The 26509-nt window shown below is 34.3% G+C and overlaps 1 protein-coding gene across 19 annotated transcripts in view; it reads left to right on the top strand.

Moving 5' to 3' along the window:
- MLLT10 (MLLT10 histone lysine methyltransferase DOT1L cofactor) overlaps positions 1 to 26509 on the top strand; it is a 248150-nt gene that overhangs the window by 163809 nt on the left and 57832 nt on the right. For 12 of the 19 annotated variants that reach the window (XR_013379311.1, XM_077896853.1, XM_077896850.1 and 9 more), the window contains 4 exons: positions 13946 to 14198; positions 17289 to 17858; positions 24785 to 24829; positions 25684 to 25716. Coding sequence is in view for 18 of the 19 variants with exons in the window: in XM_077896853.1 (XP_077752979.1) it covers positions 13946 to 14198; positions 17289 to 17858; positions 24785 to 24829; positions 25684 to 25716 (901 nt within the window). In the remaining variant the exon portion in view is untranslated. The remainder of the gene's footprint in view (positions 1 to 13945; positions 14199 to 17288; positions 17859 to 24784; positions 24830 to 25683; positions 25717 to 26509) is intronic. The other 7 variants (XM_077896852.1, XM_077896849.1, XM_077896866.1 and 4 more) reach the window with 4 other exon arrangements.

Genomic DNA, 26509 nt, shown 5'->3' with positions numbered 1-26509 from the left:
TTCCAAAATGTCACAGATGATTGGAATCATATACTATGTAGCTTATTCAGGTTGACTTTTGTAACATAGTAATATGCTTTGAAGTTTTCTTCATGTCTTTTTTTTTTTTTAAACATCTTAAGACCTTTTTTAGAGCAGTTCTAGGTTCACAGCAAAATTGAGAGAAAGGTACTGAGATATCCCATATATCCCCTGTTGCCATACATATATAGCCTCCCCTATTATCAGCACCTTTCAACACAGTGGTAAATTTGTTGCTATCAGTGAACCTTCATTGACACATAATCACCCAAAGTTCATAGTTCATATTAGGATTCACTCTTGGTGTTGTATTCTATGTGTTGGACACATGTGGAATGCCATGTATCCACCATGGTAATTTCCTGGAGAATAGCACTGCCCTAGATATTATCTGTTTCCAACTTCTGCCCTCTCACCCTCCATCCCCTAGCAGCCATTGATGTTTTTACCGTGTCTACACTTTCACCTTTTTCAAAATGTCATATAGTTGGAATCATATAGTATGTAACCTTTTCTGGCTGGCTTTTTTCACGTAGTAGTATGCATTTAAGATTCTTCCGTGTCTTTTCAAGGCTTGATAACTGATTTCTTCTAGGGCTGAAGAATACTTCATTCACTGGATATACTACAATTTATCCATTTACCTACAAAAGGATATCTTGGTTTCTTCCAAGTTTTGGCAATAAATAATAAAGCTTTTATAAACATCTGTGTACAGGTTTTTGTGCCGATGTAATTTTTCACTTCCTTTGGATAAATACCAAAGAGTGTAATTTCAGGATAATATGGTAGGACTATGTTTAATTTTGTATAAACGCGCCAAACTGTCTTCCAAAGTGGCTAAATCACTTGGCATTCCCACCAGCAATGATTTGAGAGTTCCTTTTTCTCTCCATTCTCACCAGCATTTGGTATTGTCAGCATTCTGGATATTGGCCAGAATATCCTACTAGGTGTGTAGCAGTATCTCATTTTTTAAATTTCCTTCCTTCCTTCCTCCTTCCTTCCTTCCTTCCTTCCTTCCTTCCTTCCTTCCTTCCTTCCTTCCTTCCTTCCTTCTTTTCTTTCTTTTCTTTTCTTTTCTTTTCTTTTCTTTTCTTTTCTTTTCTTTTCTCCTTCCTTCCTTCCTTCCTTCCTTCCTTCCTTCCTTCCTTCCTTCCTTCCTTCCTTCCTTCCTTCCTTCCTTCCTTCCTTCCTTCCTTCCTTCTTTTATTTATTCATGAGAGCCACGGAGGGGTAGAGAGGCAGAGACACAGGCAGAGGGAGAAGCAGGCTTCATGCAGGGAGCCTGATGTGGGACTCAATCCCGGGACTTCAGGATCACACCCTGGGCCGAAGGCAGATGCTCAACTGCTGAGTCACCCAGGTGTCCCCCACATTGTTTAAATTTTCATTCTGCTGCTGACATAGGATGTGGAGCTTCCTTTCTTGTGCTTACTTGCTATATGTATATATCCTTTGGTGAGGTGTCAAAGTTTCTGGCCCTTTTTAAAATCAGTTCATGACTCTTAAGTGTTCTTTATATATTAAAGTCTTTTTTTTTTTTTTTTTTTTGAGTACTGCTGACACAATGTTACATAAGATTCAGCTGTACAAACTAGTGATTCAACAACTCTATGTCATGGTCTGCTCACTACAAGTGTAGCTACCATCCGTTACCATATAACGTTATTATAATACTATTGACTATATTCTCTATGCTGTATCTTTTAATTCCTATCACTTATTCTTTCTGTAATTGGAAGGCTGTATTTCCCATTCCTCTTTACCCATTTTGCTCATCTTCCCCTGCCCCTCCTCTTTGGCAACCATAAGTTTGTTCTCTGTATTTATAGGTCTGATTCTGCCTTTTGCTTTTTATTCATTTGCTTTTTAGATTTTACACATAAGGAAATTATATGGTATTTGTCTTTGACCTATTTCACTTAGTGTAATATACTGTAGGTTCATCCATGTTGTTGGAAACAATAAGCGTTCATCCTTTTATATGGCTGCATAATATTTCATTGTGTATTCCATCTTATTCCATTTCTATCTACCTATCTACATACATACATACACCCACCCCCATCTTCTTTATTCATGTATCAGTGGACACTTGGTTGCTTCCATATCTGGGCTATCATAAGTAAAGCTGGTATAAGTTTAAGATGTACATGTATCTTTTTGAATTAGCATTTTTTGTTTTCTTTGGGTACCATATACCCAGTAGTGGAATTATTGGGTCATGTGGTATTTCTATTTTTAATTTTTTTTAAGGAATAGAAAACTATATTGTATGTAAGTAAAAGCATTACTTAGTTGTCTTCTGAATTCTATTTTTAATTTTTCGAGGAACTTCCATACTGCTTTCCACTGGGGTTGTAACAGTTTATATTCTCACCAGCAGTGCATGAAGATTCCTTCTTCTCCACATCTTCGCTAACACTTATATCTTCTCCTTTTGATTTTAGTGATTCTGATAGGTGTGAGGTGGTACCTCATTGTTTTTGGTTGACATCTGTCATCTTTTCATGTGTCTGTTGGGCATCTGTATGTCTTCTTTGGAAAAATGCATTTTCAGATCATCTGTCCATTTTTTCAATCACTTTGTTTTGGTATTGAGTTGAATAACTTCTTAATATATTTAGTATATTAACCACTTGTCAAATATATTTCAGTAGAGGTTACCCTTTTGTTGACGATTCCCTTTGCTGTGCAAAAGCTTTTTATTTTGATGTCGCCCCAATAGTTGATTTTTGCTTTTATTTCCCTTGCCTGAAGAGACATACCTAGAAAAATGTTTCTATGGCCTATCTTTTCTTCTGAGAGTTTTCTGGTTTCAGGTCTTACATTTAGGTTTTTAATCTGTGTTAAGTTTATTTTTGTGTATGGTATAAGGAAGTGGTCCAGTTTCATCCTTTTGCCTGTACCCATCCAGTTTCAGCACCATTTACTTATTTACTTATTTAGATTTTATTTATTTGAGAGTGAGAGACAATGTATATGAGCAGGGGGAGGGGTGGAAGGAGAGGGACAGACAGACTCCCCTGGGGCTCCATCCCAGGACCTGAGCTAAAGGCAGATGCTTAACCCACTGAGCCACCCAGGTGCCCCTTTAGCACCATTTATTGAAGTGACTGTCTTTTCCCCATTGTATATTCTTGCCTCCTTTTCCATAGATTAATTGACCATGGAAGCATGTGTTTATTTCTGTGTTCTCTGTTCTGTTCTGTTGATGTATGTGTCTGTTTTTATACCAGTACCATAGCATTTTGATTATAACAGCTTTGTAGTATATCTTGAGATCTGGAATTGTGATACTTCCAGCTTTGTTCATTTTAAAGATTGCTTTGGCTGTTTGGGGTATTTTGTGGTTCTATACAAATCTTATTATTTGTTGTAGTTTTTTGCAAAATTGATCAGATAGGTCTTTTTCAAATATTTTCTAAGAGCCTTGTTTTTTATCTTTTCATTTTCTTTACTCTGTCTTTGACAGAGCAGAAGTTTGTAATTTTAATTAAGTTCAGCTTACTAATTCTTTCTTTCATGAATTGTGCTTTTGGTGTTAAATCTGGAAAGTCATTGCCAAACCCAAGATTCACTCTATTTTTCTCAAATTATTCTCTAGGGGATTTATAGTTTTGTGTTTTGCACTTAGATCTGTGACCCATTTTGAGTTAATTTTTGTGAAGGCCATAAATAAATTCTGTGTCGAGATTCATTTTTTTGTATGTGGATATCCAATTCTGGCATTCTTTATTAAAAAGCCTGTCTTAGTTTCATCATTTTACTTTTGTACCTTTGTCAAAAATCAGTTGGGGTGCCTGGGTGGCTCAGTTTGGTTAGGTGGCCAACTCTTGATTTAAGCTCAAATCCTGATCTCAGGGACCTGGGATTGAGCCCTGTGTTAGACTCTGTGCTCAGCAGGAAAGTATGCTTCAAGATTCTCTCTTTCCTTGTACCCCTTCCACTGCTGTTCTCTCTCTCTCCAAAATAAATAAGTAAATCTTTAAAAAAAATCAATTGATTATATTTATGTGGGTCTGTTTATGTTTCTTATTGGTTCCATTGATTTGTTTATTATTTTAACAGCACTCTATCTTAATTACTGTAGTTTTTTTTTTAATTACTGTAGTTTTAAAGGAAGTTTGAAATCGAATAATGTCAATACTTTTATTTTTGAACTTTAATATTGTGATGGCTGTTCTTTGTCTTTTGCCTTTTCATTTTTATTTTATTTTATTTTATTTTATTTTATTTTATTTTATTTTATTTTATTTTATTTTTTTAAGATATTATTTATTTATTCATGAGAGACACACAGAGAGACAGAGAGAGAGAGAGAGACAGGCAGAGGGAGAAGCAGGCTCCATGCAGGGAGCCTGACGTGGGACTCAATCCCGGGTCTTCAGGATCAGGCCCTGGGCTGAAGGCGGCATGAAACTGCTAAGCCACCCGGGCTGCCCTCATATATGCTTTAGAATCAGTTTCTTAGTATCCATAAATAATTTCCTGGAATTTTGATTGAAATTGTATTGAATCTTGGGATGCCTGAGTGGCTTAGTTGGTTGAATGGTCAACTCTTTAATTTCGACTTTGGTCATGATCTCAGTGTCCCTGGATCAAGCCATGCACTAGGCTCCGCACTCAGCAGGGAGTCTGCTTCAGGGTTCTCTCTCTTACTCTGCCCTTCCTCCCACTTGTGCATTCTTTCTCAAATAAATAATTTTAAAAATTGTATTGAATCTGCAGATCAAGTTGGGAGGAACTGACATCTTGACAATATTAAGTTTTGCTATGAAGTTGGGATATCTCTTCATTTATTTAGTTCTTTGATTTTTGTTCATAGAACTTCTGTTCTTTTTCTCATATAGACCTTATACATATTCTGTTAGATTTAAACTTTAAGTACTTAATTTTTGGAAGTGGTATTGTAAATGGTACTGTGTTTTTAATTTAAAATTCCACTTGTTCATTGTTAGTATATGTGAAAGCAATTTTTTCTTTTCTTCTTTTTAAGGCAGAGGGGAATAGGAGGGAGAGGGAAATAAAGTTTTTTTTTTTTTTTTTTAAGATATTATTTATTCATGAGAAACACACAGAGGCAGAGACATAGGCAGAAGGAGAAGCAGGCTCTTCGAGGGGAGCCTGATGCAGGACTTGATCCAGGGACCCTGGGATCACTCTTTGAGCAGAAGACAGACACTCAACCACTGAGCCACTCAGGCATCCCAAGAAAGGGATTTTTTTTTTCTTTTTTAAAGATTTTATTTATTTATGAGAGACACAGAGAGAGAGAGAGACGCAGGCAGAGGGAGAAGCAGGCTCCATGCAGGGAGCCTGACATGGGACTCCATCCTGGGTCTCTAGGATCATGCCCTGGGCCGAAGGCGGTGCTAAACCACTGAGCCCCCCAAGGCTGCCCCAAGAAAGGGATTCTTTTTTTTTTTTTTAATTTTTATTTATTTATGATAGTCACACACACAGAGAGAGAGGCAGAGACATAGGCAGAGGGAGAAGCAGGCTCCATGCACCGGGAGCCCGACGTGGGATTCGATCCCGGGTCTCCAGGATCGCGCCCTGGGCCAAAAGCAGGCGCCAAACCGCTGCGCCACCCAGGGATCCCAAGAAAGGGATTCTTAAGCAGGCTCCATGACCAGAGTGACATGGGGCTTGATCTCCGAACCCTGAGATCATGAACTGAGCTGAAGTCAAGAGATGGACACTTAACTGACTGAACCACTGAGATGCCTCAATTTTTCTTTTTTATGATAATATTTTATTCTTCAGTTTTTACATAATCACTTATTATTTCCAAGAGGTCTTTGGTCAGTAATTTTGGATTTTCTTTGTAGACAATTATGTCCTCTCTGAAAAAATAAACTTTTATTTCTTCCCTCCTAATCAGTGTATATTTTATTTTAATTTCTTGTCTTTTTATATAAACTAGGGCTTTCGGTATGATGTTGAAATGCAGTGGTAAGAGAGGAGTTTCTCACCGTTAATAAGCATGATGTTAACTCTTTTAAGTTTTTTGTACATGTTCATTACCAAGTTGAGGAAGTTCCTTTTATTCCTAGTTTGCTGAGAGTTTTTATTTTGAGTGGATATTATACTTTTTCAAATGCTTTTTCTTTTTTTTAAAAAAAGGACTTAATTAATTAATTTAGAGAGAGAGTGTGCAAGTGGGAGGAAGGGCAGAAGGAGAAGGAGAGAGAATCCCAAGGAGACTGCATGCTGAGTGCAGAACCACCCAATGTAGAGCTCAGTCTCAGGACCCTGAAATCATGACCTAAGCTGAAAGCAAGAGTTGGACACTGAACCAAATGAGTTACGCAGGTGCCCCAAATGCTTTCTTTTGCAACTATTCATATGACATACATTTTTTCTTCTTTACCTTGTGGATGTGATCGATTACATTAATTGGTTTTTGAATGTTGATCTAGACTTGCATTTCTGGGATAAATCCTACTTGGTTTTGGTATATAATTCTTCTTATAAATTGTTGGATATGATTTTCTAATAATCTATAGATGTTTTCATCTATTTCTTGAGAGATGTTCTGCTGTTTTCTTTCCTATAATCTCTTTGTCTGTTTTGGTATTAGAGTAATATTGGCCTCCTGGCATGAATTAGGAAGTATTTCCTCAGCTTATATTCTCTGAACAAGATTGTAGAAAATTGGTATGATTTCTTCCTTAAATGTGTGGTAGAATTTACCAGTGAGCCCATCTGGGCCTGGTGTTTTCTTTTTGGGGGGATTATTAATGATTGATTCAATTTTTTTAAAAGATTGTATTTTTAAGTAATCTCTACACCCAGTGTGGGGCTTGAACTCCCAACCCAGAGAGCAAGAGTCACATGTTCTACTGACTGAGTCAGCCAGGTTCCCCTCAGTTTTTTTATTTTTTATTTTTTTCCCTCGATTTTTAAAAATAGTTTTGTTTATTTATTTATTTATTAGAGAGAGAATATGCACTAGTGCACACCAGGTGGAGCAGAGGGAGAGAGAAACTCATGCAGACTCTGCATTGAGCACAGGGCCTGACATGGGGCTCAATCCCATGACCCTGAGATCACGATCTGAGCTGAACCCGATATTCAGATGCTCAACCAACTGCCAGCCAGGTGCGCCTTCCCACATTAACTATCCGTAGATTTTTGAAAGTGGTAACTGGTATGTAGGTAATCAGTGTATAGAACTTGTTTGGTGAATCTTCATCCTCATTACCATTTTCTGGACAACTGCACACAAATTCAGTATGGAACATTCCTTATTCCTTTGACCCAGATGGGTTTGTTGATCCTGATGTCAGCGGGCACATGTGGAGTTCACATCCCCTTCATGGCAAATTTCAGGATCACTTTGAGTGCATGAGGGATACATTTCTTGAAACTCACTTTCGGATGTGCTTATGAATGTTGATGGTGTGTTTTCTGGTCACTACCTTGTTGCTGAAAGAATGGCCCTTCGTCTTGCCACCCTCTTTTGCAGGGGCCATTCTGCTGAGCCTTGGTTGGAAAGGGAAGAGTACAAGGTATTGTGGGAGAGGGAAAGCAGCAAAGCAAGTACAGCTTCCAGGGTGCCTAGCGTTGGGTGGAAGGGGAGAAGTGAGGCTCCCTCTAAGGGTTTTAATTGAGGGTTTTTTTTTATGATTCTGTTTTCTCTCATTTCTTAACATATCAATTATACTTTTTTCCATAGTTGCCCTACTGTGTGCAGTACATATTTATAGCTAATCCAAGTTCACTTTCAAATATTATCCCACATTACAAGTACCATACAATGACAAAATATTCCTAATTCTTCCCTCCCATCTTTTCTGTCAGTGTGGTTGTTCATTTCATTACAGAAGCATACAGGGCAACCCGGGTGGCTCAGCGGTTTAGCACCGCTTGTGGCCCAGGACCTGATCCTAGGGACCTGGGATGGAGTCCCACATCTCATTAATAAATAAACTAAAAAAAAAAAACCATCATTACAGAAGCATACATAAAAGTATATATGCATAAGACTAGATAATAATCAAATATATTGTTGCTATCATTATTTTGAACATTGTTAGATTAAGGAAGTAAAAGAAAAAAATCAGAGTTTTTATTTTACCTTTATTGATTCATTCTCTGATACTTAGTGTAAATCCATGTTTCTGACCTCTGTCATTTCCATCTCTCTGAGGAACTTCTTTTCACATTTCTTGCAAGGTAGGCCTACTGGCATCAAATTCCCTCAATTTTTATTTATCTGAGAAAGTGTTTGTTTTTTACTTTTGAAGGGTAATTTTACAGTGTGTACAGAATGCTAGTTCTTTTTTATCCTCTCAAAACTTTAAATATTTCACATCACTTTTTTCTTGCTTGCATTATTTCTTAGGCGAAGTCAGATATAATTCTTATCTTTGCTACTTCATGGGCAAGGCATTTTTCCTTCTAGCCTCTGTCAGGATTTTTTTCTTATATTTTTCATTTTGTATTGTTTGACTATGATCTGCCTAGGTATATCTGGGTTGGGTTTTTTGTTTTGTTTTGTTTTGTTTAGGTTTTTGACATTTGTCTTATTTAGTATTCTCAGAGCTTCTTGCATCTTCTCTATCTGTGGTATGGTTTCTGACACTAATTTGGGAAATTCAGTTATTCTTGATACTAATGTTGCATCTCTTTCCCCATCCCGTTCTTACCCCTCCCCCCACCCTTCCCTTCATCTCTTCTCTGCTAAGGTTTTTATATGCTGGACCAGAGTCCTTAAAGTGTTAACATAGACATTTAATACTTCAAACTTTGCTCTAAGTTCCACTTCTGAATTTTGATACGTTGTATTTTCATTTTTATTTAATTGAACAAATACCTTGTAGTTTCCTTTTGATTTCTCTGATCTATGGGTTACTTAGAAATGTATTATTTACTTTTGAAACATTTGGGGACTTTTCATATATCTTCAAGTTACTGATTTCTAATTTAATATCTTTGTGTTATATAGTTTCTTTTAAGTTTTTTTGAGATTAAAAAAGACACAGAACAAAGATTATCTTGTTTAATTTTCTGTGTGCTTCTGAAAATAATGTGTGTTCACTCTGCTCCTATTATATGGAGTTATTCTGTAAATGTCATTAGGTCAAGCTGATTTATACTGTTGACGGTCTTTATATGCTTATTTTTATCTTATGCCATTTTCCATATTGTATAACAATATGTATGCAGTTTACATACTTGCAATTCCACCTTTTTGGGTTTTGTGCTATTTTTGTCATAATTAAATTTTTACATATTTTTTAAACCTCACAGTTGTTACTAATTTGGTCTAAGTCATCAATTATCTCATAAAGAGATTAATTATAAAAGTCCTTTATATTTACCCATGTAATTACTGTTTCTAGTGTTTCAAATTACTTTCTCTAGATCTACATTTCCTTTGTTGTTTTCCTTCTGCTAAAAGACAACCTTTAGCATTTATAGTAGCATTGATTTGCTGGTGGTTAGTACTTTTAGCTCTTTTATCTGAACAGCAATTACAGTTGACCTTTGAGGAATGTAGGAGTTAGGACCACTGCACAGTAGAAAAATCTGCATATAACTTTTGACTCCCCAACAACTTAACTTCTGTTGACTGAGAAGTTTTACTGATAACATAAACAGTGAATTAACACATATTCTGTGTGTTATGTATATTTTTTTATATTCTGTGTTCTTACAATACAATAAGCTGGAAAAATGGTATTAAGACAGTCGAAAAGAAAATACACTTACAGTGCTGTTCTGTATTTATTGAAAAAAAGCCATGTATAAATGGAGCCATACAGTTAAGACTGGTATTGTTTACAGGTCAACTATATTTTGCCTTTGCTTTATAAGATATTTTAGCTCGGTATAGAATTCTAGATTAATGGTTTGTTTTTCTATGTCTTCTTATTTTCCAACATGGATTGTTTCCATGAGAAATCTTTCATTTTTATTTTTGTTTCTTAGCACATAAGGCATCCTTTTTTTTTTTTTTTTTAACCTCCCTGGCTGCTATCAGTATATCATTTTTTCTTTATTACTGGTTTTTAATGATAAGCAGTTGATTGTGATGTATAGTCATGGATTTTTCTTCATGTTTCTTATGCTTGAGGTTAGTTGATTGGTAGGTTTATAGTTTCATCAAATTTTGTAATTTTAAAATTTCTTATATATCTTTTCTGTCCTTCGGAAAATAACATGTAAATTAAGCTGCTGAACATTGTCCCACAGCTAACTGATCCACCTCAAACTCCCTTTTAAAGACTTCATTCCTTCTGTGCTTCAGTTTTGAGAGTTGACTGAGTAAAAAATGTGTGGCTTTTATGAGACACTTGAATATTACATAATTAAAAACATATTTTAGCCAGCATTATTATATTTCATCATGCTGGTGGAAGACACTGTTAGTTATTTCTCTTCCCTCTGCCTCTTCTGAATGTGGATTACAGAGCTTTGTAGAATAAGGCAGGCATGCTTTTGAAAACATCTCTTTCTTTGGTTAGCCTATCATAGAGCCATTGTTAAATTCTGAGTCTGATTTTTTTTTAATCGAATGTAGTTTTTTCTCCAGTGAATGTTATTCAGTAGGTATATTGGCATCTTATCTGAGACTAATAACTGTAGCTAGTCCCAAAACAAAAATCATACATAAATATTTATTTTAAGAGATTCATTAAGTTGCCTATAAATAAATATAAGCCAAAATATATATACATTTCCTTAGAGATTCTCAATATGGTGGAATATGCAGTTTTATCTCCAGTGGAAAAGGGTGAAAAAAAGACTGTATTCAGTCAAATACCAAATGAAGTAACTAGTTTGTATTTTTTGGGCTAATTTACATGGAAAATGTGTATTTTTAAGCACTAGAATTGCTGTCAGAGCAGTGAGATGTTCATACTATGAGAGTTATTTAGGTTGTTAAACTGAAGAAAGAGCAGATCTGTGGCATTAGGTTACTCATTGTGTCTCAGCTTTTCTACCTCTTGATTTTTTTTTTTTTTAAAGAATTTATTTATTCATGAAAGACACACAGAGAGAGGCAGAGAACACAGGCAGAGGGAGAAGCAGGCTCCATTCAGGGAGCCCAACATGGGACTCGATTCTGGGTCTCCAGGATCACACCCTAGGTCGAAGGTGGCGCTAAACCGCTGAGCCACCCAGGCTGCCCTGGAACAGATACTCTTAAATTAACTTAGAGGTGGAGTAAAGGTTGGAGGTCTCTCTTTTAGTAAAACTTATAGACATTTTTCCCTTGTTAGGTGTAATATTTTAAGAGAACTGTTAGAATCTTCAGCTAGAGTTTTATTTTTTTTTTCTTAATAAGAAATCTCTTATAGGGGATCCCTGGGTGGCGCAGCGGTTTAGCGCCTGCCTTTGGCCCAGGGTGCGATCCTGGAGACCCGGGATCGAATCCCACATCAGGCTCCCGGTGCATGGAGTCTGCTTCTCCCTCTGCCTATGTCTCTGCCTCTCTCTCTCTCTCTCTCTCTCTGTGGCTATCATAAATAAATAAAAAATTAAAAAAAAAAGAAATCTCTTATATCTTTTGCTGCTTAGAAGATGTCTAAGTTTTTTTAAAAAGAAAATGCTATGGTCTTATTTAATATGACTTTTGTCACTGAAATTTGCTTAACTGTCATTCATTGCTTTCTTATAATACTTTTTCTTCCATATGTCATATTTTTATTGGATTTATGAACATATTTATACTTAAGGGTAATAAGCAAGGACATTCTATTAAGTGAATGGGAAAATTGACCAACTGTAATTTAGATTGGTATGTGGAAATGGATAGTATATTTCTGTCTGGTTTTCCACCTAGTTTTTTCTTCTTTGCTTATTTGATAAGTGGACAAAGTACCTGAATGAAGAACTTCACTGTGTTCTTCTTAAATGACTTTCTTTCTCCCTTCCTTCCTTCCTTCCTTCCTTCCTTCCTTCCTTCCTTCCTTCCTTCCTTCCTTCCTTCCTTCCTTCCTTCCTTCCTTCCTTCCTTTCTTTCTTTCTTTCTTTCTTTCTTTCTTTCTTTCTTTCTTTCTTCTTTAAGATTTATCTTAGAGAGAGAGCGTGTGTGTGGGTGTGTGTGCGCACGCACGTGCATGCATGCACATGGGAGAAACAGGGAAAGGGAGAGAGAATCTCCAGCAAGTTCCCAGCTGAGCATGGAGCCCAACACAGGGCTTGATCTCAAGACACTGAGATCATGACCCAAGGCGAAACCAAGAGTTGGGTGTTTAACTAACTGTGCCCCCAGGCACCCCAGATGACTTTCAGACTTCTCGAGTCTTGTGAGTGAGATGGAGAATCTCAGGATCAACTCGAGTTCTTCGAAAAAAATATTTGAAAAGTGAAGTGGTGTGGTTTCCAAAGTGATCCTGGCCAGCATGGTAAAGGTTCATGTTTCTGAAGTAATCTACAAAGTTTAATCAACTTAAATATGATTGGTTTTCTCCTAAAACTTACTTTGAGAACTTTGTTTCCTTTTGTGGATTCTGACTTATTAAAGTAGTAATTTGTTTTTTATGAAATAATGTCTTTTGTATTTGATGGTTAAAATTGGTTCAGCAGTGAAATAATGGATAGAGTATTGGGAAAGATTGTATGGGGGGGGGCAAGTAGCAGAAAAATAATAATAACTAATACTTGGTTTTCAAAACATTTGGAGTCTTTCATTCCTCATTTTGAACATTGATTTTTCTAAAAATTCCAGCCATTTTGAAACCTGATTTTACTGTTTCTTTCTCATTTTTCTTTTTTTTTTTTTCCTTTCTCATTTTTCACATTTATCTGATGGTTTGTGGTGGTTTTGTGTGGGAATTGTCAGTTTTATTTGTTATTACATGAGAGATTTTAGATAGATGTATCAGAAAAATATTCATGTATTTATTCAACAGAAATTTAAGTCTGTTTGTCTTTCAGGAATTTAATGAACTAAAACAGTGGCAACAAAAATCCCACACCCAATGGACCTTATTATAAATCTTTTATTTTGAAACGTTGGATTTTTTTTTTTTTTAAGATTTTATTTATTTGAGAGAGAGAGTGTACATGCAGAGGAAGTGGCAGAGGGAGGGGTAGAAGCAGGCTGCCCACTGAGCAGGGAGCCAGATGCAGGGCTCGATTCCAGGACCCTGAAACCATGACCTGAGCTAAAGGTAGACGCTTAACCGACTGAACCACCCAGGCACCCTAAAGCATGTTGATTAATGTACATCTCTTAGAACACATTTTCACAGTTATTTAATTTATCATTATTTGCATATACCTCCTCTTAAAATGATTATTAAAAATTGGAAACTAATTAAGCATCTTTATTTTGCATTTTCCCCTAACATATCTAGATCAGGAGAATGAGAATCCGTTTTAGGGCATAATTATACTTCTAATTTTTAAAAATCTTAACTGTAAAGCATAACTTTTTTCCAAGTATTAACTTGGAAGAAATGATTTCTGTTTTAAAGGGTTTAATCTTGCTGTTTTGTAAAGGCAGCATTCACCTTAATTTTTAAAATTCTTGCTCTCTGACCTGTGCTTACAATCTCATGGATATAGTCCTCTAATGAATTTGTAGCATCTTACTTCTCCCTCATTGTTGCCTTTGTGCTGAACATTAAAGCTGATTTTAATTTCATGACTAGGATGTAGTTTTTTTCTTGGTGAAATTGATGTTGCTTGAGAAATAAGTTCCTTCAACACTACTTACTGTGTGTTGCTGAGTAACTATGACTAATAAGCACTTTTACTAATTGCTGCAATTTAAAAGCCTTTGCAGTAGACTCAAATAATTGGTTTTACATGATTTTCTTAGGTGGGCTCACTTTTGTAACTGAAACATTCATATGTTTATCTTACAAGTCTAGTAATTACTTATTAATATGCTTCCCCCCCATAGCCAAAATCTAATCAATTCTTTTTCAACTTCCTTTCTCAATGAAAATGTTAGACTTATACGAGCACTAGCAGCAACTCTATATCTGGATCATTGAAGCGCTTGGAAGATACTGCAGCTCGATTTACAAATGCAAACTTCCAAGAAGTCTCTGCGCACACAACTAGTGGAAAAGATGTTTCAGAGGCTAGAGGGTCAGAGGGCAAAGGGAAGAAGTCTTCAGCTCACAGCTCAGGTCAAAGGGGAAGAAAGCCTGGTGGAAGAAACCCAGGAACCACTGTGTCAGCAGCTAGTCCTTTCCAGCAAGGTATTAATTATGATGTTTTAGTTAAAATAATTGTTCTTGCAATGATGAATAGCAGTTAAGTTTTGTAAAAAGAATTTATTTCTTATTCATAACTAATGGATCATTGGAGATTATTTTATGATTAGTTGCTGTAGTAAGATTACCTGAAGATTAGTGTTCCTTGTTAAAATGTTTCTGGGACCTTTTATGTTATGACATGTGCCTCCAAAGCTGAACTGTAATTTTAATGTTTAAATAGATGTGGAATAAAGTTTAAGTTTGGGGAGAAAAAACAATAAAAGCTGTAGTTTCCTTTCTGCTTTATAGAACAGTCTTTCTTTTTAATAAATTATTTACCTTTCCTAATTAAACACTAAAACAGTTAATGCATATATTCTTAGTAAGTAAACAAGTAGTAGGTAATTTGTAGGGAATATAAATAGTTCTCAGTAAATAATAGTTGTTGATTATTAATACATGTATTATAAAGCTTGAAGTTTAAAGTAGGATTGTGATAAACTTACATATCTTTTGTAAGGCTACTCATGATGACCATTTAATTTTGAATTTCAGTTTAACAACAAATTGTTTTTCACTATAAGTATTTTCCAAATAAATGCATGGGACATATTTATACTGAAAAAGTAATCTATTGTTTAACTAAAATTTAAAGTTACATTAACTGGGTATGCTGATTTTATATGGCAACCCTATTTTATGGAGAATAGAATAACTCAGCGAATTTATAATCTATTAGCCCTGTGTTCTAGGTTTTTACTTTGTCTTTTTAACTTGAACACGAATATTTTGAGAAATGTAAATGTTAAAGACTCTTGGATATAAATATATTAGTAAAGTATACAATAAATGCCTCCTTCCCCATTTTTTTTGCCCCCTAGGAATAAATGAGGGGGATAACTTTTTTTTTTTCCTTTAAGCTTTTGCTGATAATAAAAATTTGAATATGTAGAGAGATTTTGTCGTTTGCTAATCTCTTACTAAAAAGTTTATTTGTGTATTTTAAACTAGGTTATTTTGGGCTTCAAGATTTTTAAGTCCTAGACTTTCTTATTTTTATAAAAAAAATTACAAAGAATTAGGCAAGTAATAAGAAATAAAATGCCAACCAAATTCGCTGTTTTATTTTAATAAATCTACCCTTATATTTGTTATTTTTATGCCACTGTGGAAAATTAATAGTAAAACCGTAATTATTTTTAATATAACTTTATTTGCATTTTGAATATTAGCAGAATTCAGTCATCTCTTTCTATAATCAAGATCTTATTTTCCACTGTTAAAATTGCATTTTTCAATTTTTAATCTTTGAAGTACTAATCTATTTAGAAAAGGAATCCCTCATTTTTTGACATTCACAACATTGAATTGTCTTTTCCTGCCTCTGTTGAGACATGGTATAGAATGTGTTATGTTTTCATATCTGAGATAATACTCTAAAAAAGTTTTAAAAGTTGAAATTTAAAGGTAGGATGTTTAAGATGCTTGATTTTATTTTTTTCATTGCAGGCAGTATGTGAATTTTAGAAAATATATGTTTAAAGTATTGCATATACTAAATGTTTGAAAGTATTTGCTACACTGTAGAGAGCTTTTAACACCAGCTGTAAAAACAAAAATGTGTGGAAAAAAGACAGATGGTGACAGATTAGAAAGGATAATAAAGAACTTCTTTATAGTTGCTAATTAAGTGGCAAATTACAGTTATCCTTAAATGATTGATGTAACGTAAATGGGTTCTTAATATGTATGTTTTTCTGTATAGACGTAACTTGAAAATGCTCATATAGGTACAAATAATTTTGTAAATGAATAAAATGGATATTCTCTTCAAAGAGTTAAATTTTAGATCTATTAATATTCTTGCATAATTAGCCATTTCAGAAAAGCTTAAAATTTAAAATTCAAAACCTTGAGACTTTAGTTAAAAAAAAAAATCTTTCTTGTGTGTGAGGAAAAACTACTGTTGTAAATATTTAGGTGGATTTATGTGTGGTTACTTTTGAATGTGCTCTGCAGTAAAATTTAACCCTTAGCTTGGAATTTCCCTTCCATTCCGATGAAACACTTTATTTTGAGCTTTGGTTTTTAAATATATTAGTTAAAATATGATACAGTTTGAGTTTTATGAAACATAATAGATGTGTGGTCAAAACTGAGTCTAAACACTTGTCACTTCATTTGGCGAGCATGAAGAGACGGTTTGGTGAATTGGGATGGTGGACCAATCTATTGTTGTTTCGTCCCAGCCATCTTATTTTTCTACCAAGTAGATAACAACCTTTAAATCTCATAATGACATAGTGGGCTACTAATGTTCTTTAAAGGTGAGGAGACAATAAGCAGTTGTGAATGAGATCATGAAGTGCCTCTCCTATGATTTTACTTTCATAAAAGCAATAGAAGAATGTTAGTGGCTGGTTTCTTTATGCAGCTCCATAGGAGAATGTTAGGTATATAGATTAGGTTCCATGTAAACATTATTATTATATTAAATCCATATTTTGGTAGGATAGATTTAACTGAGTAAGTCATATTCATTAACATTATCTTGAAGTTAAAACTCGGAACTTAAAACCTAAGCAACATCTTTTGGTTCTGGGTGTGTGTTGGGAACATTTAAATCAAATCTTCAGTAATTGAAAAAGAGGAAGTTCTCCCAGCTATTTAGAATACAGTAGTAATCTTGTTAAACTCTCTTGAGACTTTGCTGTTCCTCAGTCCTTCCTCAAGCATGCATACACAGGTATTTTGGGGAACATTGAGGAATGTTGTCATAGTAAAGGTAGGTTAAATAAAGCACATCTGACCTCTTGGTCATTGTAGAACTAATAGCTGACAGCTCAAGAGTTAATATGCAGTTTAATAGCTGTGAAATGACAAATATTTTTTAAAGATAATTTTATAGATCAACTTGATTTCAATAATAACCTTTAAAAAATTCTGTTACATAGTGATGTCCTAAGTTTTATAGTTAGTTTTTTTTTCTCCATCTCTTTTTGATGATTGTATCATTTCTACTGCTCGTGGGAACTTTTGCATCCAATTCTTTTCTTTTCCTACCCCCCCTCCCTTTTTTTTATTTTACTACAGGCAGTTTTTCAGGAACTCCAGGCAGTGTAAAATCATCTTCGGGAAGTTCAGTACAGTCTCCCCAGGATTTCTTGAGCTTTACAGACTCAGATCTGCGTAATGACAGTTATACTCACTCCCAACAGTCATCATCAACCAAAGATGTACATAAAGGAGAGTCTGGAAGCCAGGAAGGGGGGGTAAATAGTTTTAGTTCCATAATGGGTCTCCCTTCGACCTCAGCTGTTATTTCACAGCCTAAAAGCTTTGAAAATTCACCTGGAGATTTGGGTAATTCCAGCCTTCCAACAGCAGGATATAAGCGGGCTCAAACTTCTGGCATAGAAGAAGAAACTGTAAAGGAAAAGAAAAGAAAAGGAAATAAACAAAGTAAGCATGGGCCTGGTAGACCTAAAGGAAACAAAAATCAAGAGAATGTTTCTCATCTCTCAGTTTCTTCTGCTTCACCAACATCATCTGTAGCATCAGCTGCAGGAAGTGTAACAAGCTCTAGTCTTCAGAAATCTCCTACATTGCTCAGGAATGGAAGTTTACAAAGTCTTAGTGTTGGCTCATCTCCAGTTGGTTCAGGTAGGGATTTGCCCATTTTTTCTTACTTATTCTCACCACCACCACCACCCTTCCTTTACCCTAAAAGGGAAATTCATTTTAAACTATTGTTATGTTGATAATGTTGAGTTGCTAAATGACATTTCCTTGTCTCAATGGAAGAAATGTGTTAAGATCTCAGAAAGATGATTCGGTATTTGGACAAGATGTTTGGCACTAATCTGATCATTTAACTAAATATAGGCTAAGTGGTTTATTGGTCATTCATTTCTTATGAAATACCTGGAATTAATTTTCCATTTTTATTTTTGATTTGTCCATACAGGATTTTAAACCCAACTCAGAAATCACAATTGAGGCGTGAGTTTTGCATAGCTTTGCACTTTGTTTTTGATTGGTGCTTGTTTTTTGAGCTTTCATTCTCTAAAGTTTAATTAGTCAACGTTTTCTTAATACTTCCTCACACAAATTCTACTTGAATTACTTCATCTGGAATAGTTTTCAATCAGTGATAAAATGATTTAAATATATGGACTTAACAGTCATATTTTATTTCAGAAGATACCTGAATGATTTATATTCATTTCATTTTCAAGTATGTTTAACAGTTTTTTACCATTATCTTTATTATAGTAGGGATGAATTTATATATGTTGTTATTCACATCATTGGGATGCTTCTTTAACCCATACTTTATATTATGAATATTGTCAATTCTTAAACTTTTGAAGTTGCATGTTTTTAGACAAAAACTACAGTTTAGATATTGGCTGAATGTCAACATTTGTCCTTTAAATTGATCTTGAATTTGAGATAAATGATTTTAAATAAGTGTTGTAAACTTCACCCATTTTGATTTTAGATTTCCTGATTGTAGAAATGATGAGATTTTGGCTAAAATAAACTATTACAGATTTTATCAGTTCTGCTAGTTTGTGGAGAGGATAGGTAGGAAATGATACGGAAATAAAATAAACACAACTTAAATGAAGAATGTTCATGTGTATTTTATAAATACAGACTTTTGGGTGTTTTTATAGTTATGCAGACATTAATTTCAGGAGGTAATCATAAATATTATTCCAAGGGAGAAAAGAGCATATGTAAAGGTCAGATGTGAAAATTATTAACCATAGCTATCATTTATGCCAGGGTCTGTTAATGCTTTATATTTATTATCCTGTTTAATCCCCACACCAGTTTTATGAAGTAAGGGCTATTTATTCCCCCTTTTTACAGCTGATAAAACTTGAGCCTTAGGTAAAATAAGCTGCCTAAGATCACAGCCAGGGATTTCTTTCTCTTTTTTTTTTTCTAGCTAGCTTCAGTGCCATGTTGGACCTGTTGATAAGTTGTTTATTTGCTTGTTTTTGAGAAATGGGTGGAAACTGTGACAAGATTCTTTTATTAAAAGTGTTAAGGGATGAGTTTAGACTAGACCATGATTTCTCAGTCTTGGCACTATTGACATTTTGGTTGGGATAGTTGTTGTGCAATCCTGTCCTGTGCATTGTAGGACATTTATCAAGATTTCCAGCCTCTACTCACTAGATGCCAGAAGCACCCAAAATTCCATTTCACTCCACAATGGTGGTGACAAAAACTGTTGGGGGTGACAAAAACTGTGTGCAAAATCACAACCATTGTTTTAGAGGGAGAGTAATACAAACTGTAATGAGAAATGAATCCACTTAAAAAAATGTAAAACACATTGTACACTTGGATATACATTTTATATATATTCATCTGTTTTCTTTTAGGCCAGAAGGACTTAGCAACTAGCCCTAGCCACTAGTCACAAAAACTAAATTTAGACAAATTTACTCAGAAAAAAATGAGTTCATATTCATTTTTAGCAAGAGACACAGTAATCAGATAACTTACTGAGAAAATGAAGCCTGAATTTGCTTTTGTGAAGAGTTTCTCACTGATTTCCTACACATAGAAGCATAGTCTGAAAATTACTGAATTTCAGAAATTCTGTTTGGTTGCTATTTGAAATACACATCCTCAAATTAATGAAATTAAAATTTTGATTTACATCTGTGAAAAGATTTTTCCTGCCTGTTACAGATTTAGGGAGATTTTAAGCATGGGAAATAGTGTTCTTTTCACAATTATTACTTTCAGAGGGCAGTTTTTGTGGTACATCTATGGAAGAAAAGCATGAATTTGTATCCCTTGTACCTCCTCATCAGCTAAATCAATCAATCAATTAATTAATTTTTAAATATTTTATTCACCCATTCATGAGAGACAGAGAGAGAGAGAGAGAGAGAGAGAGAGAGAGAGAGAGGCAGAGACACAGGCTCCATGCAGACACACAGCCCGGTGCAGGACTCCACCCTGGGACTCCAGTATCACGCCCTGAGCGGAAGGCAGGTGCTAAACTGCTGATCCACCCAGGGATCAGCTAAAGAAATTTAGAGAAAAACTCATAATAATATTATTTTGTGGAAGTAAATGACTTCAATTTAGACTTCCTAGGCTTTTTTTCCCTTAAAAGTAGGTTTAAAAATAACTGAAAATCTTATATTTTGTTAAAGCCATAATTATGCATAAGATTAGTTACTTAAAAAACTATTTGAGATAATACATTCTTTAATTTTATACATCTTAATAAAAGTTTTATGACTAGATCAGAGCACACCCTTATTGATAAACTTAGTACTAAAAAATCTATACTTAGAAAAAACTGGCTAAATGCCATGGGTTTTTAGGAATTATGCCTTCTTACTCATTAGTTAGGAATTGCTAACTGCTGTTGAAACATAGTAAGTACTACAACTGTCTTAAGCACTTGAAAAGCATTGGATATTTATTACTCATTGTACAGATGAAGAAACAGAGATAGAATTCTCACTGCTCTAAGTGGTGGAACAATGCATTTTCTTTGATTCCAGAGACCTTCAGTTATAAAATTCAAGGGGTGTTTGCTGATGAAGGTCTACAACCACACTGTATGTCAGTCATTCTTTAAGCAATGGGATCAGTGAGAAAATGTGAACCAATAATTTCACTTGCAGCAGTAGTATCTCCTATTAGTATGAAAATGCTGTTTTCTTTCAACTGATTTTAGTCATAAAACCAGGAAACTTTCTTCCCACATAAATAAGTAGGATGAAGAAATGTATGCTAGGTACTGCCATCAAGAATTGTCTTTGCATGATGCCCTTTTCCAAAGATTGTTTGCTTTCATGACAGGTTGGTTAATTTAGTAAGATGAAGGTGACCTTTGTAAGCACTTGTTGGCTATGATGTTAGACTACAACTAATGTACTATACTATATAATTCTAGCTTCATGGGGCTAGGGGCTGTGTGTGTGTGTCATGTTCATCATTGTCTCCTCACTGCCAGCACAGTGCTTTGTATATAATAAATGCCAAACATCTTTCTTCTAAAACAAATGAATATTTTAGTAATCACTGAGAGCATATCATGTAGTTCATAATATCCTGTGTGATTTTTATATTTCCAAATGTTTACAGCCAGATTGCAAGTGAAATTATTTGTGAAACTTTTTGTGTAGTATTACAGAGCAGTTAAAGATGTGTTAATTAAGTTGGAAAAGATCATGGAGAAGTTGGAATTTGAATTATACTTTGGAGTAGGCAGAAAAAGGCCAACAATATTATCAAAAAAGAAAGTAAGGTTATAGTTGAGGGATAAAACTAGTACGGAAATCTGATATACAGGATAATTGAAGATAATGTTGATTAAGTAGTGCAGTGGGTTTATAGAAAGTTGAATGTCAGGCTGAAGAAATCAGACTTACAGGCAACTTGTCTTTGAATAAGCATCCTGTACTTGATTCTGGCAACTTAGTATTAAAAGAATTTCATCAATGGAAAAAAACATGTTACTTCCATCAGCTTGCAGTAATGGTAATATCTTATATTTGAGAGCTCCTAACAGTTTCTAAAGAACTCTTAATGACTATCTTACTTGTTCCTATAAACAACCTTGTGAAATAGGCAGGACAATTACTATTACTGTTGTTGTAATTTCTCCAGTTTTACCACAACTAGGATATACAGTACAAGTAAAATCAGGTCCTTATGATGTGATTGCCTTAAAATTGTTAGAAGCATCAACTTACAGTAATCAAAATTCTGTCATGACATATTCAAATTATAATAGCATGTATGTAGAAGATACCCTAGGAATCTCAGATCCTGTCACAATAGAAACCCAGAAAAATCTATAAACCCTTGTCTGATCAAGGGTTTGGATTTTAAGATTTTTACTGTAATAGGTTGAAGTACATCCCGGTAAGTGATATACTGTTACAGTGACTTGTACAAAATGGGAAATCAGTGTGTTGTTTTAAGTGGCTACTAAAAATTATAAATTTCGGTGTATAAATTATGTTAAGCTTTTTTTTTTTTTTTAAAAGATTTTTTAATTTATTCATGAGACATAGAGAGAGGAGAGAGGCAGAGACACAGGCAGAGGGAGAAGCAGGTTCCATGCAGGGAGCTCGATGTGGGACTCAATCCCGGGTCTCCAGGATCACACCTTGGGCCAAAGGCGGCACTAAACCACTGAGCCCCCGGGCTGCCTCATGTTAAGCTTTTAATTGAATTCTTTCCTATGTATTCTTTTGAGATCTTAAACAAGTAGGACTTCTGAAACATTGAGAATTAGTACAGCATTTGGAAGAGTTGACATACTGTATTTGTCCTTTTCCTTTTTCCTATTTATCTCAACCCCACATTATAAGAATTTATGATTTACTAAAGTGAAAGTTGATGAAGATTTTTTTTCTTCATAAAAATCAATATCTTGTTATTTTCTCTGAGAAAAATCTGGTATTCCTTAAATGATAGTTAGCATTTACTTATTTTCTTTGAGTGTAATATGTCCTTTTGAAGTTTCCCTGTTTTTAAAAATCTTATTAGCCTCTAATTCTTTAATATAATGCTAATATACTTGAAATCTGTTTCAGTGATGGAATTCTTTAGTGGTGATAAATGCTATAAAAGGAGATTCTGGGGAGGTAGTTATTTGATTCTGACCCTAAGTATTTAGTTATAAGTCTTAAAGATTTCATGGTGATGAATTATTAATATAAATAGGTCACTTCAAGAGAAGTTTGTTCTGGCTTCTACTGAAATAGAAAGGTTAATGAAGTTTAACTTGAGCTCATGTGACTATGAACAGGTTCTTATAAAATGTATCTTTATTTATGTCATATCTGCTTAGGTTAATAAAATGAAATTGAGACATCTTTCCTTGGTAAAATATTTTAATTAGGAATTGACTGATTCTGTAAAGAAATCAGGGAATCATAAAGATATAAGGATTAATCTAATAAGCTCACAAGAGTAACTAATACAGTATTGTCAACCAAGGATAGATACAGTTATTCACCATACTCTAAACCCAACTTACTCAGGTTCGTGATTTTATATAAATATTATATAAATATTGGGTCATAAATGAAATATCCTATCATATAGGATATTGGGTGCTGCTAAGACCAGAATATATCTTGCAATTTGCTTCCTCGGAAGATCCTCTGTTTTTGTTGTTTTTGATGATTTAAAAATTTGCTGGACCTATACCATAGATGTCTTTCTACAAAAGTACCAGATAAAAAGGCAGAATAGCCATATTCCAATTTTTTCCCTATTGAGAAAATCCTCCTGTTACTATGAGTGTCCTTTGATTATTTTTTGTCACCATTCCAAACAGTTACCGTTTCTCTGTAATGTACCATGTCAGTCTCTTCAGTAGCCCTCACTCCCTTTTTAAAATATCACTTGAATTTGTTCATAACCATTAAGGGTGGCAGATTCTCCCACCACGTCTCAGTTTTGAATGCCATCTGGAAAGGACTTATATTAAACTGGTTTCAAGGTTTGATTCTTCAACAGTATCTAATGTAATGTTTTTTAAAAAATAATTAAAATGATTAAAAGTGAGTGCTGGCTTGCTCTGCCTTGCTTTTGTCTTTCTTACTTCAAGTCATATGGAGTGAGCCCGTGATCGGACTCAACTTCTGAGATATGCATATGGGGTAGATGTGTGAGTTATGGTTGCCTCGAAGACTCTGTTGTGCACATGGTTTCCTAAAGTCATGTTTTTGGTTAAGTAGTATCCAGAGTATTTCCAAATATTCTTCTTTCAAGAAAAATTGGACCAACAGCATTAGCCACAAAGGAATGCCTGTTCTTTCCAGGATTTGCTGGCCAGGTCCTCTGATTCACAGACTAGTTCTGATTTTATTGGTTATCTTTTCCTTTGTAATGTCATATAGAGATTTATTTTTCATTTTCTCAGCAGCTTTTGCTTTTAGCAGTGTTTTATTTCTTCATGTCATCCTCTGCTTGTTTTCCTCATTTGGGTGGAGCAAAAGAGTAAGAGTAAAGGCTTATTCATTCATTATCTTCATCAAAAATGAAAGGTACAAGAAAGTAAGCAGAGTGTAGCTTAACAAGTTTTATACTGTTATATAAGTCATAGATCTCTGCTCAGATATAAACTAAATAAGTTTTATACTTGAACAGTAATTTAATTGACCAGAATTCAGATATTTTTGATAAATTGTTCTCATCTAATGAAATAAATACATTAGTTTATCATGTTGCTAACTATGCTCCCTCTTACTACGAATCCATTTTTCATTAGACACTTGTCTCGCATATTTATTTGTTAAGCCCTTATGTCTTTTCCTTACTCTTTGAACACACACACACACACACACACACACACACACACACACACACTCCCATTTAAAGATTTGTGAGAATTCCATCCTGTTTGATCCCTCTACCCATCACATCCTAGGTACTAGTTTGTAATTCTATGCCTACCATTCTGTTTGCCCTTCTCAGCCAGTCTTTTAAGTGAATGTTTCCCTATTTTTCTGGCCTGTTTCTTTTTCTATCCTTGAGTCACTGGCAACTTCTTTGCTGATTTCCTTTCTCCTCCCTCCCAACAGAAATTTCCATGCAGTATCGGCATGATGGAGCTTGCCCAACAACTAGTAAGTTGTCGAACTGGGTTGGTAACCCAGGCTTTTTGACTTCTACTTCAGTATTTTTTTCTATTATATGATGCCACCCCTGAACCTCTAAATTTCAGTTTTCCAAGATATGATTGGTTTTTAATTGAATAGAATTTTTTTTCTTCTACAGAGATAACTTGCTGCTTGTCCTGTGTTCAGGATCCATATTAGTCAAATTGTGATCAAATTTTAATTATTTTTGGCTTTTTAATACGGTGTTCCATTATAGAATTGTGACTTCTGTTTCCTGTTGAAGTAATATTTTCAGAATTTGGTTGCTACTAATCTTACTGGAATGTAATTTTTCAATATTTGTATGTTGGCATTAGCTTTCTTGTTTCGATCTCTATATATGTTGAGACTATTATGCTGAAGTCTAGGAAATGAGAATGTTTGATCGGGTTAGATAATAAAATGAAGTTTTCCTTTATAATAAATATTACTGAGTGTAGAATTTGTTGAGGTAGGGTTACCTATACATAATTGCATCCTATTAATACTTTTACCAAGAAAGACATTACATAGACTATTAAATGTATTTTTAAGAGTAATTTTACATATATATTTATTACTAAGAAAGTTTGTCACCACTATGACAATACATCTGACATTTTACTTATATTTATTAGGTGATAGATTGGCAAATGAAATACAATATTTAGAAATTTATACCATGTAAAAACTGAGCCAAGCTTGAAGTTTTAATGATCCAAACAATGATACATAATCGACTTACTGAGATTTTATTATACTGTTTCAGTCTATGTGTGTGTATTTCTTTTGTGTGTTTGAGAATGATCTTAACCTGAAGTCCTTTTTTCCTTACTTAAAAGCTTTCTCAGAGTTGCTGAATGCAATACACAATGGTAAGTTTTATTAGAATCTCTCTGGTGGTTCATTTATCACAAAGGTTGCCTTTTATAGAGAACCCCGATTGAAAGCTTGCATGTTCTGTTGATAAGATGAAATCCAGCTCTGCAGTGAGTCAGTTGTTCAGCCCCTTAGTGAAAACTTTTTGTGGATTGCCTGCAGGAGGATAATAGGTCACTGTAGTTCATCAGTTTAGCTTTAATTGTCCTTTGTAAGGCAAAATGATAATAGTGTTGTTCTAACTATTTATGAAAGTCTTTTTTTTCTATTTTTGTAAAAAGTTTTGTAGTTCTCTTGAGCTCTCTTTGGCAGTGCGTGCAGTTAGTAATTGGTACCTACATCAGGAATTAGCTGTTTCTTCCACAACTTCATATATGCATTTTGTTTTGGGGATTAAAAAAAATTAATGTGTTAAAAAATTAATGTGTTGAATAGTTTTATTATTTTGTTCTTATGTGTTGAATAATTTTATTATTTTGTCCCTATATTTTATATACTGAATAAATGGAAGATAGCTTTTTAAATAATGTGTAATTTGGAACTGAGTTTTTCCAGGGGAGTTGCATCTTCTGCAGAGTTGGGTTCTAAAATCAGGATATGAGACAAAAATGCTAGCTTTTTTCAGTTTTACAATATAATGAAATTTATTTTTGTAGAAATGTTTGAGTATTTCTTCAGTTTTAAAGAACTTTCTTTAATACTTTAGTTTTCAAAAAAACTTTAAAAATTTAGTGTCTTCTTTTTTGATGGTTTTCTGTTATTAACTGACATAACTTATCTGTTTAGGAT

Source organism: Canis aureus, chromosome 5, assembly GCF_053574225.1.
Source record: "Canis aureus isolate CA01 chromosome 5, VMU_Caureus_v.1.0, whole genome shotgun sequence".
NCBI lineage: Eukaryota > Metazoa > Chordata > Mammalia > Carnivora > Canidae > Canis > Canis aureus.
The sequence above is the reverse complement of the archived record's forward strand: the minus strand, read 5'-3'. Positions and strand labels throughout refer to the sequence as shown.